This window comes from Gossypium hirsutum, chromosome D07 (assembly GCF_007990345.1).
Source record: "Gossypium hirsutum isolate 1008001.06 chromosome D07, Gossypium_hirsutum_v2.1, whole genome shotgun sequence".
Classification (NCBI taxonomy): domain Eukaryota; kingdom Viridiplantae; phylum Streptophyta; class Magnoliopsida; order Malvales; family Malvaceae; genus Gossypium; species Gossypium hirsutum.
In genome coordinates, this window is record NC_053443.1 from 6,651,733 (window position 1) to 6,665,213 (window position 13,481).

The following is a 13,481-nucleotide window of genomic DNA, read 5'->3' on the forward strand; positions in this document are numbered from 1 at the left end:
AAAAGATATCGTAAATGTGTGGTCAAATTTTAATTAATATGGTCTACATATTCTAAAAAAGAAAAAGGAAAAAACCTAATGTGGTCTACATAAATGAAGGTCCATTTTTGGAGTAAAATTAAGGTATTTCCATCTCCATTTTACGGTATATGAAGATTAATCTTTTTGAGGAAGGGCAAAGTTAGAAAATTTTTGGAGGGGTCAGATTTGAAGTATAAATTTTTTAGAGAGTTAAAATGTAATTTCGTCATCACATTAATATAAAATTTTACAATTTTCAAAAAATTAAACTATGAACTTTTTGTTTTTGGAGAGGACATAATTTAATTTTAAAATTTAAGAAGGATCGAAATATAATTTTATCATTAAATTAACTTAAAATTTTGTAAATACTCAAGAGACTAAAGGAGGAAATTTTCATTTTTAAGGGGTCAAGGCTTTTGTCTATACCTTCCTCTAGCTTCAGCCCTCTTTTCTCTCAAAACTCATGATTATCTTTCTAAATATTGTTATCTTCAAAATTCAAATCTAAATCCTCTTTTAAGTTAATACTTATGAATTGAAACCCCACTTTTTTTACTTAAGGAAAAAAAATAAAACCAAACATCTAAAAAGGAGGTTAAGAAAAAGAAGATTCCCACACAATTTTAAAATGCAAAAGAAGGGAAAAAACAACAATAGGAAAAGTATATTGAAAAGTATATTGCCAAGTAGGATGACAATGGGATTTCTTGGTTTGCTTTTATGCTATTTCTTTAACCCTACATCAGTTGACAAAATGAGAGCATCTTACATGACTTTTCCCATGAAACTGGCTTTTAGATTTCAATGTCTCTAAAATGTGTTTGTCAAACACTAATTGTGCATCAAATTGTTAAAAAAAAAATTATCACCCATATTATTAATTCAATATTCTTTTTATGTAGAAGTTGTGGCTTATTGGTTAATTATTCATCTTCTTAAGGAAAAAATTATTTGAGTTTAAATCATTATTGTATAAAAGAGAGAGAGAGATGAAAAAATAACTCAACCCTTTTCCATTTTTTAAGTTGGATGGAAAAACACATTTTTTCATGATAAAAGTCAAATGCTCTCCATTGCGTATATATCGAAAAACACTTGATTTTCTCACCGCAATAAAAAATCTTTAAAATCAATTTTTTATTAAAATTCTTGAGTTAAAATTTAAATAAATATTATTCGAATTAGAATTGGAGTAAAAAGAAGTGATGAAATTATTAATTCTGGATTCGAGCTTGTTGGCTTTCTTTTCAGCATTGAAAATGATGGTGTCAAAATTTCCTTTGATAACATGTGAAGATAAACTCATGCCTAACTATTGAAAAGATGATTAAAAGTATTTTGGGTTTCACATAACTAAACTTAATATCCATTCTATATTTAAAATTCAAATACATATATTAAAATGTAGATATTAAATACGAATACTTTTTACATCACTACAACCCTCTCATACTACCCATCATAAGAAGATTACTCCATAAAACTCTCCTAAAACCAAGGAGATGATGATATGATAGGCTCATCATAACAACTCACTTTCATATACTAAAGGCAATAGGGATATATATATATGAATCAAAGAATTTTTCAACTCCTTTTTTCTACTGAAAAAATCTAAAGTTTTTCAATACCTGATGATGGGTATCCATTGTTTCCCTCAGCTCATCTTCTCTCTTTCTCTTGGGTGTAGCTAAAGCTATAGAAGATATAGCTTTTGCTGATAAAACTTTCTTCACTAGCAGCTTCCACTTCGCATCATCACCCATTTTTTGTTGTTGCGCTTTCACTTTGAATTGCCTGTCAATATATTGTTTTTACAAAGTGATCAGTGGTGGTTTTTTTATGGTAATACTGTGTGCAAGTGAAGATAAAAGATGGGACCTTTTGAACTGTTTGGCCTATTAGTCTAGGGCATTCACCCATAATTGCATTGTGGAATTGAGCAGTAGGAATTACGTGTTAGTAGCACATGTATGTGATATTTATGTACTTGGTAAAAAAATATCAGGCTCTTGTATTAAGAGTATCTCTTTTATTAAAAAATAGATAAATTAGTTATTATACGTTAGATCAAAAAATAAATTAATTATTTATGTTAAAATTTTTATCAATTTATACTTTTAAAAACTAACATGACTGACAAAAAAATTAGGCAATAACATGTGTTATGCCACACGTATCTTATATTGATATATAGAGATTAATTTTAACAGTATAAAATGAAATTTTAACAAAAAAATCAGTTTACTTTTTAATCTAACATACAGAAATTAATTTACTTATTTTTTTTAACAATATGACTACTAATATAAACAACTACATAAAATTTTTACTTGATGTACTCCTATCAATACTGTATGAGTTGTAAAAAGAAATGGAACCTTTTAAGACCCACCGTAGCAGGTAGGTTGATATTTTTTCTTTTATGTTAGAGCATGAAATGAAGGTGACTACCAAAAAAGATGGAATCTTTTAAGACCCACCATAGAACATAGGTTGATATTTTTCTATGTTAAAAGCATGAAATGACGGTGTGACTAGGTGAGGCTTATCTACTGTTTTTTTTCTGACAAGATTAAAAGAAGTTGGCAATAACCATTTTCAAAGATAATTATATTTGCCAGTTGTATGATTTTGACAAATTGTACTATCCCCATCTTAGCAATAAAATCTCTAGTTTTAGTCACCAAGCACAAGATTTTGCAACTTAAATGCCATAATTTTTGGGGATTGGATATTTTGTTTGTGCCTGAAATTTGTAAAAAATATCAAGCTATAATTGAGTTATAAATATCGAAGGCAATCATTAAAAAGGTGATAGGGACAAGCCAACTCCGAGTTGGCCATAAACACATTTTCATGGAGGATGAAAAGCCAAGTAGAAAACAAAAACAAAACGCAAATGCTAAACTTCAAAACGTAATCGAACAAGTAGAATCTTAAAACTTGCCCAGTAAGTTAATTTAACCCGATCGATTGAAGTTTAGTTTAATTGACATTATTAATAATTAGGAGTATATGAATTTAAGTATGTTTAAACATATTTTTCTATAATTTAAGGGTTGAAGAAAGTTATGAGTAAAAGTAAATCTTACATATAAAAATAAATAAATACACTAATAATTTAATCCTACATGTTTACATATTTTGTTAATTTAATCTGTTTTTTATAGCTAAATTTGACCCTCAACATATAAGACTTATCTCAACACAAAATGCATATGGATTGTCACGCGGGTTACCACACCAACATTATTAAAAAAAATAGTGGTTTAATCAACATTTTTGATAAAAAAAATTTTAAACTTTTTTAAAAGGTTAATGATCAATTTTAAATTAAAAAAAAATAATGACCAAAATAATAAAAAATATAAATATTGAGGGCTGAATTTATCATTATACTAAAAATAAATTAATTAACCTAACCACCAAATCAGATAAAGAGTTTTATATGGCACATGCAAAATGCCATGGCCCCTAGCCAGGCAGGTGGCCTCTCGAAATTCAAAAAAGAAGTTTTAATTTCACCAACCAAAGACAAATGACTTATCAATAAAATAAATTATGAAGTAACAAATGATGACGAGATTAAATTTTTTACCTGCAAAGTGGAACCCTGCAAGAATCTGGCTGATCACAAATGGAAGAATGGAGTCGAAGAAGCTGCCACATTCGATTGCAGCGAGAGCACCCTCCACCATTAACCCTTGTCTTGCACAAAGCGAAATGCTTTATCAACAGCTGAACACCATGGCAGGTCGCGTATTTGTTGCAGGGACTCGGTTTCTTTGCCGGTTTCACGTCGTACGGCCCCACAATTGTGCACCCTTCCGTGCATATGTGTTGTAAACACACCATTGCCTCGCTTAGCTGTAAATACAAGTTCTGTTCTTTCATGTGCCGTCTCATTCTCCTTTTTCTCTGCGGAATTATGTCGAACACTAAAAACTCAAAACCCATTTTAACAAAATAACAAAATGACGATCATTATCGACTTTAATAACATTTCTGGGTGATTTTTTAGTGATTTACCTTTTCATCTTCATCGATGAATTGGAGAATCTCGAGTTCAAGCCAAGGATCATGGTCCTGCATGAAATTCCAAGCTTCGGTTTGCTCGACGGACTTGAAATGGGCGGCGATGTATTTCATGCACTTGATGTAAAGATCGGGAGCGTCGCAGAGCCTAGCGAGTTGGAGGACGTCCACCGCGTTCTCCACCGTCAACCGTTGACTAACTCCCTTGCTGCATCTCTGTTTCAGCTGTGGGACCGAGTAAACGTGCGACAATACTAGCAAATGAATCCCGTATTTCGAAATTTCCTCTTCCTTGCACCTATTGCAAAAATAAAAATAAAAAATCAGTGAAATGAATTCGGTCAATTCAACTTCGGCAAGAAAAAAATTAAAAACCTGAAACGTAAACGAAACCGCATCCTCAAATTTTGGAGAAATATTAGAAAATTCCATAGCCGAGCATAAGTAGCCACGTGGAACCTTCTTAGAACTAATAATTTTATAATATATAAAATTTTAGGTAAAAATATCATCAAAGCTAAAGTATTATGTGTTAAAAGCTCAAATAAATTAATTTTTATATATTAGATTAAAGAATACTATTAAAATTTTATTTATTTTTATTATTAAAAATTAAAATAACTAACAAATAATTAAACGGTGTATAATTTCTCAAATTTTATTTAAAAGATAAAAACATCCTCGTTTTAATTTTTTTTACTTTGTGTACGGAAAATATTTTAATAATGTCTTAAAGAAAAGGATGAAATAAAGGACGTATAATTTTACTAATTAGATTCAAAGGTGATTTTTAACCGTTAGATTATATATCACGTGGAAAACAAAGAAAGAAATGAACGGCGAAGATGATCGAACAAACACACACTGTGGAACACCACCAAATGTTTAAAAGGAAACCAACCTGGAAGAATAGAGGTAATCAACAAAAGCCGAAACGGCGTCGCATGGAACTCCGAGAATCGGAATGACTCGTTCAGAGCTCCGGTGCTTACGTGGTTGTTCGATTATATTTTCCAGCACCGGCGACGCCATTGCCTAATATATAATTTTTTTGTAAAAAAAATCAGATCAAAAAAAAAAAACTTTCAAATCTAAAAGGCTCTTAAAACAAGTTGAGAGAGAGTTTGTGATTTACCAATATGCTGGAGTGAGCGGGGATTCGGAAGCCGCCGGAGGTAAGGATATGGATATCAGGTTCCGGTAATTCGGAGGCGGAGGAGGAGATTGAGTTGCAATTGCTGTGTTCCATTGAAGGAGGAATATTAAAGAAAAAGGTGAGCGTTGTTTGGCGATTGATGTCCAAAGAGGTTGGCTGAGGCTTGAATTATATAGGCAGCCAAAAGAGCTGACAGAAAAAAAGGAGACAGTGAATCATCCGACGTGTCATCATGCATGACGAAAAATATTATGGCTCACTGTTCCCACGCGCTTCATCATTTTACTTTTTTCCTTATTTTGAGAAAGGGTAAATACATATTTTGATACCTCAACTTGATTTATAGTTCAATTTGGTACCTACGCTTTTTTTTGTCCAATTAGATACCTAAACTTGGCTTTAAGGTTCAATTTGGCACCTAAAATTGGCTTCATAGTTCAAATTAGTTGAAATAAGTAATTTAATGTAAGTATTAAATTGGGGAAAAAAAAGGCAAGTTCAAGTGAATGATTAAACAGCAAAAAAAAAAAAAAACTTAAGTATCAAATTCAACCTTTTGCCTTCATAGTTCAATTTGGTACCTAAGCCTTCTTTTTTTGTCCAATTAGATACCCAAACTTGGCCCTAAGGTTCAATTTGGTACTCAAGTTTTGTCTAATAGGTACCTAAACTTTTTGGTCTGATTAGGTACTTGAATTTAGCATTTTGGTTCAAATTGGTATTTGAATTTTGCTTCATAGTTCAACTTAGTAAAAAAAAGCTATTTACTGTAAGTATTAATATGGAAAAAAAAGGCTAAATTTAAGTACCTAATTAAATAAAAATAACCTTAAGTATTAAAAATAACCTTTTAAGTCGAGATGTATATTTACCCTTTGAGAAAAGAAATGTTTTAAAGGAAATTAAGATTTAATTAAATTAATTGTTATGGAATTGTAAAAAAAAATCAATAGTTATATTTCAAATGAGATTGGATTCGAGTAGATGGGATTTGGGTTTGGTCTATTGTTTGCTTCAAGCAATGGATTGTTTTTTTAATACCTTTTTAAGATTAATTGACATATGATTTACATTATTATTATTATAATATAAATTGATTAATTAATTTTTTAATGATTAACTTTGACACAAGACCAAAGGTTAAAGGTTGAGTTAAACTTTGAACTCCAATTGAAATTCAACTTCCATTCAAAATAACAATAAAAAATTTGGATTTGGATTAAGCTTGATTAACTAAGTTTGTGTAAGCTTAGTCTTATCGTGAAATTCAGATTCAAATTCAATTATTTAAATTTGAGTTTAATTTAAGATTTTTAATACTAATTCAAAATAAAAAGAAGGATTCAATTTTAAATTTTGAAAGAGATAATTACGAATCCTGGACATAAAATATAATTTTTTAATCATGAATTATTGAATTAAACTATGTTGAATTTCAAATAAAAAGTTAATGTCAAACTCAAATGATTTAAGAGTAGAAATATTTCATTTGTATGGGTAATTGGACAAGAGTAGGGACGATAATGATGTGTGAGTTTAGATATTTGTAAATATATATCTTTTATAATGATAATTTAAAATTTAATGTCTATTTTTTTTATATTGCTTAGTAATTTTTTAGTTAAATCTTACTTTTAATCTTTTAAAAAGAGTAGAATTGATGTTTTTTAAATGAAAATATTGACTGAAATTTTTAAAATTTTAAACATGATTGCCCGCATGGTAATCCACAAATACTTTACACTTTTTTTTAAATATTTTTATGATTTTCAAATTATTTGTTGATAAGATATTATTTAATGTAACATATAAGATAAATAGTGTCATGTCAATATTAAGTACATATGGATTGTAACATATAACATATAACATATAACATTGTTTAAAAAATTACGGTCTTAGTTAGCACTTTTTGAAATATTAATGGTCAAATTTAGCTTAAAAAAATGAGGGTCAAATTGTAAAAAAAAATATAAACATTAAGAACTAAATTTATCATAATGTATTTTCTTTTTTAGATTTTAGATATCATGAATTCAGACATATTCGTTTATTATTTATAATAGATTTGAAGAAATACATTAACCCTCTTATATCCATTAATCAAATTTAGACATTTAAATTCATTATCCATCTTAATTTTTAATTTTTTTTATTTCAAATATTTTTTTATCTTACATTTAATGCTCAAATATCCATTATCCAAATCCTTTTTCTTTCACAGATAACCGAATAGATAATCGATAACAAATTCATATTTAAATATTTAAATTCATTTTTTATTACTTTAAAATTTTACTTTAATTTTTTATTGGATTTGTTACATTCAAATATGTAACATATACATATTCAATGGATAATCCAATGAAGTTATATTCAAATCTGATTAATAAATGGGTTAAATATAAATTCAGTACTGAATTTATCCACTTCTCTCAGATTGGTACATATATTTTTTTTTGTTCTAGATTGGTCCTCGAACTTTTTTTTTCATCCACTAGTTTTGTAGCTAAGCCTAACGACGTTAAGATTTTGCTGACGTGGCAACACTAGCCACTCACATGCCGCCACATGTTGCACTCCCAAGACCCTTTTGATCGGCCTTTCATTTTTTTGACCGGATTGTTTTAAATATTATTACTTAATAATCGGGTACCAATCTGGGACAAAAAAATCATAGGTACCAACCTGCAAAAACTGAACAAATTCAGGTACTAATTTTATATTTTAAGAATTCAACTTTTTAAATTAAATTTTAGGAATTAATTTTTCAAAAAAAGTATTGAACATGTTAAGCTAACAAATAAGGTTTCCAAAATTAAACCGGTGTTTGAATTACTCAAGTTTTTAGTTTTCAATTTAACTACTTCGACCAATTTGATTAAATAAAATTTTAAAAAAATATTTTTAAAAAAAGAAAATCGATTCAACTACTAGTTCAATTGTCTTTTTTATCTCGATTCAATTGATTCGTACTACTTCACGAGTCAACTAATCTAATCCCTTTAATCATACCAACACCTCATCGATTTTCAGTCTAATCGATTTGACTAATGTTTTTAGAATTAAATCACTAATCGAACCAATCATGTCATTTGCGGGTCTAATTGATTCAATTAAAATTTTTTAAAATAAAAATATATTAAAAATAAAAGTAGTATTAAATCAATTCAATCACCAATTCAACTAAACCGGTATCTCATTTGATTTCTAGTCCAATTGACTAATCCGATTCAAATATGATTAGATTCGGCCCACCAATCTACATCCGATTTAAACCGTCAACATTGCTAACAAGGGTATACTTCTAAAATGCGCGTGGGAAAATCCAGAGTTATACTGAAATTAATTCGTATATTTTCACTTTTAACCCTTTTTTTATTATTTTTAATTTTACTTTTCATCCTTTTAAATATCTAATTTTTCCTGAACAGCCTTTTTCTAAGCTGACCTGGAAAGGATAAAACGACGACGACACGACAGGCGGTTTCAGAAAAGCCAGTTTTGTAATAAAACGACTTTTGGCAACCCGAAGAGTTCCCCCTCAGTTTGACGTGGCACTTGTTGTAATCCAGTCACCTGTTCTATCTTTTCCACTCGATCTATAAATGGCAACTAGGCTAGATTTAAACCTGTCGATTTATCATCCGCTAGAGTATATTGTCCTACGTGTAAGAATACAATGCAATGGTGGTCCAAATAACCAACCATTATTAAACACGTGTGAATCAAGGTTTGACCTCGAAGAAGTTTTTGAGACATTCATTAATTGGCGGAGACAGATGCTTGTTGACCAATTAAAATTTGTCTGAAACCGACACCGTTTTTTTTAAAGGAAAGCAGGCTATGGTGTGCTCCGCGGTAGCATATAATAATGCCTCGAAAGGATATGGTTAAGGTTATTTTATTAATAAATTTAATTTTTTTATTGAAGAATTAAGTTATGTTTGTTGATAGATCAACTGGTTATGGATAATATTAAATTAAATTAATAATTGATACTAATTTCATATTTTTTCTGAAATACCAATTTCATAATTATTAGCTTTAGCAAATCATGGAATTGTATCTGTTACAATTAATTATTTAGTTTAAGGCTTTTTAATAATTTTTTTTATTTTTGCCCCCTCCAAAAATAGTAACTCAATTTAATAATTTAATAATTATTTTTAATTTAAATTTTTTAGTTTTTCATGTAATATTATTTTTAGTCACGAGAACTACCTGTCAAATTTTCATTGATTGATTTAGCAATTCATTTATGGTGTTAACATCAAGTACCATAATAAAATACACACGTATATAGTTTAGATGTAACATTGAACATTTTCAAAATCTAGATACCACATTGAACATTTTACAAAAATATATATACCGTAATAAAATACATATTGATAATTCAAGTACCACATTGGACATTTTATGAAAATACATATACCAAATATGACATTATTTATCAAGTAACCTTATCCATATTAAAAAAGATTCTTGAAAAGATCAACTCTCGTCCTCCCATTACTTCTCTACACCAATTCACTAAAATAAAGTTTTATCATGCCTGATCACATTAAATTAACTCCAACATCTTATAATCAAACTATTTGTGAAACCCAAGTGGTCGATTGTTTACTCAAATGGGCTCACACTAATCTCCTAATACTATATAAAATGCTATCATATTCATCAAAGAGAGCAAAGAGAGTTCACTCCGACAAAAACTATGCCTATACTTGGTCAGGCACTTGATGGTTTTTTACAAAAATATTATAAAAAAATAAAAATTTATCAAAATATTATAACTTTTTTTTATTTACCAAAAAATATATAATTTTTTTATTTACCAAAATATTAAAAAAGAAACAAAAAAACCTGCAAAAAAAATTTGACCGATGTGACGGCACCTTGGTCACGCCAATGAGATTGGCGGCACCAAAGGTGCCAAAACCATTGGCGGCACCAATGGTGCCAATACCATTGGCGGCACCACTTAATAATAGGGGGGTCGGTGGTGGGGGGGCAGAAGGAGAGGGAAAGAAAGAAAGAAAGAAGGAAAGAAAGAAAGGAGAGGAAAGAAAAAAAAAGAAGGAAAGAAAAGGAAAGGAGAAGAGAAAAAAAGAAAGAAAGAAGAAGAAGAAAAGGAAAAGAGAAGAAAAAAGAAAGAAAGAAGGAAAGAAAAGGAAAGGAGAAGAGAAAAAAAAAGAAGAAGAAGAGGGAAGGAAGGAAGGGAAAAAAAAGAAAAAAAAGTAATTTTATTTATAAATTTAATTTTTTTGTAATATTTGTGTAATTAAAATTTATGTTATGTATATTATAGTTATTTTATTATTTTATTTAGCATATATATTTTATGAAATATATTTAGAATGAAAAAATAATGGTATGTACATTCTAGGTTGATTAGGGATTTTTTTTATGAAATTTACTTAAGAATTTGAAATTAAAATTTTAAGAAAATAGCATTAAAAGTAAAATGACAAAGAAGTATGTTTAAGCAAAACATAAAATACGAAAAGAAAAAACGGGAATTGTATATTTATCGAAAATAATAAAATGCAGAAAAAATGTGAAAAATGCACATGTAATAGATTGAAATAATGTAAAATTATAAAATAAAAAATTACGATATTTAAAAAAATGCGGATAAAAAAATACGAACAAATGACCGAAGTAAGAGTGTATTAGTAAATTTTTTTAAAAAAATTCAGAAATAATTTATACAAATAATTGAAACAAAATGTACTGAAATAATATAAAATAATAAAATACGAAAATAATATAGTTTTATTGAAAGTAATAAAAATCGAAAAAATAATAATACGACTAAAGGGCAGAGGAAAGGGTTTATTGCGGGTTTATTGCGGGTTTTTTAGCAAAATATTTAAAAAAAACCAAAATATTATAAACTTTTTCTTTATTTACCAAAATAATAGAGAAAAAAAAGGGTGATGGAGGGAAAAAAAAGGCGGCACAAATATGTGGCTAATTACCTTTTAATCCCTCCTTATTTATTATTTTCTTTTATTCTCCCTTAACACACTAAATTAATAAATTTCAAACATGATGCACTGAAATAATGTAAAATTATAAAATACTAAGTTTATGATATTTTTTAAAGTAATAAAATGCGGAGAAAAAAATACGAACAAATGGCAGAAGTAAGAGTGTATTACTAACTTTTATAAAATTCAGAAATAATTAATACAAAATATTTCAAAGAAAATGTACTGAAATAATATAAAACAATAAAATACGAGAATAATATATTTTTGTTTAAAGTAATAAAAATCGGGAAAATAATACGAGCAAATGGCATGGGTAAGGGTTATTTTTTTACACCAAATTAATTTAAATAACACACTAGAGAAATAAATTTCAAACATTATGCAATGAAATAATGTAAAATTATAAAATTAGAAATTATGATATTTTTTAAAGTAATAAAATATGGAGAAAAAAAATACGAACAAATGGCAGAAGTAAGAGTGTATTACTAACTTTTATAAAATTCAGAAATAATTAATACAAAATATTTCAAAAAAATATACTGAAATAATATAAAACAATAAAATACGAGAATAATATATTTTTATTTAAAGTAATAAAAATCGAGAAAATAATACGAGCAAAGGGCAGGGGTAAGGCTTATTTTTTTACACCAATTTAATTTAAATAACATACTAGAGTAATAAATTTCAAACATTATGCACTGAAATAATGTAAAATTATAAAATTAGAAATTATGATATTTTTTAAAGTAATAAAATGCGGAGAAAAAAATACGAATAAATGGCCGAAATAAGATTTTTTTACTAACTTTTTTTTCAACTTGCAGGCATCGCAATGACTCGATTGATACGAAGAGATATTAGACACATATCTGATACGGTTTGCTGCTGACCCATTCTTGGCATCTGGTCGACTTGCTGCTGACCCATTCTTGGCATTAAAGTAGCCAGCCTGTAGAAAGTAGCAGAAAATACCGATGCAATCGGAAGATGACGTGTTTTCAACAAGACAGCGTTGATCCCCTCGACTAAATTTGTGGTTATGTGGCCATAACGAAAGCCCTCGTCAAAACTTTGAGCCCACTGCCACGGCTCCATTGTGCGCAACCATTGTCGGAAAGATGTGTTTGTCTGCCCCTCCATGTCACTCTCAAGTCGGATCATTCTTTGCCGAAAAATATGTGGCTCTAACTCGTACGCTGCATACGAAAAATAAGTTCTAGTAAGTCGATAACATCAAACATTACAACTTATATTGAAAAGATAAGGTTATCATTTACCCATTGCCACGACTTGTCTCTTCCAGTCTGCATTCTTATAATCTTTATGAAAGTTAGACGCAATGTGACGAATGCAGTAAACGGATCTCCACAGCACACCAGAACGCCTAATAGCTGCAATTAAACCCTTCCCTCTATCGGAGATAATGCAAATGTTATCGTTCCTAATAACATACCTCCGCAGGTTTGTGAGAAAGAATTCCCAATACTCCATGTTCTCTTTATCTACGAGAGCAAATGCTATCGGGAGCACGTTTCTATTACCGTATTGAACAACTGCAAGAAGCAGTATCTGTGTATATTTTCCATACAGGCAGGTCCCATCCACCTGCACAAGTGGCTTGCAGTGGGGAAATGCCCGCACACATGGATCGAACGTCCAGAACATCCGATGGAAAATCCTTTTTACCGGCTGTAATTGGTCATCCGGGCCGTAATATGGACTTGTCTGCAACTCAATCACAGTCCCCGATACGTACTCCCGCATAGCAGCTATCCAACCTTAAAGCTCGTTATACGACGAATCGTAATCCCCATACAGTTGCTCCATCGCCATCTACTTAGCTATCCATGCCTTCCGATATGAGACTCGATACTGGAATCGTGCTTGCATTTCCGCAATGAGTACCGAAACTTTAATGGTCGGCATGTCCTTCACCATTGGCATGATACACGTACAAATAGTTTTCGCATCAAGTTTTCTATGATCTTCTGTCATACGTGTTGATGTGCATGTATGAGGAACAACAAATTTTCGTATTTTCCACATCTGAGAACTTCTAATGAATGCGGCTCGTACCCGCCAATTGCAGCCTTCCGCCGCCTTCCAACACTCCCCAACATATATTGTCGGAGTAGACACAGAGACTTTATAATCCACCGATATCTTCATACTGTACCGTTTAATGGCATATACGCACTCTTCTTTACAGCTGAATCTCTGGCCTATGAATAACTCATCATCATCATATGTTACGG

At 29.7% G+C, this 13,481-nt stretch overlaps 1 protein-coding gene across 1 annotated transcript; it reads right to left on the minus strand.

Annotated features, from left to right (window-relative positions):
- Nucleotides 1-1,374: 1,374 nt before the first annotated feature.
- On the minus strand, nucleotides 1,375-5,476 carry LOC121219337 (BTB/POZ and TAZ domain-containing protein 1). The gene is made up of 5 exons (XM_041097286.1): nucleotides 5,198-5,476; nucleotides 4,964-5,097; nucleotides 4,057-4,360; nucleotides 3,626-3,945; nucleotides 1,375-1,821 (listed from the first exon to the last, which is right to left on the minus strand). The coding sequence occupies exons 1-5, from the start codon at nucleotides 5,309-5,311 to the stop codon at nucleotides 1,626-1,628; spliced, it is 1,068 nt and encodes a 355-aa protein (XP_040953220.1). The 5' UTR covers nucleotides 5,312-5,476; the 3' UTR covers nucleotides 1,375-1,625.
- Nucleotides 5,477-13,481: the final 8,005 nt, after the last annotated feature.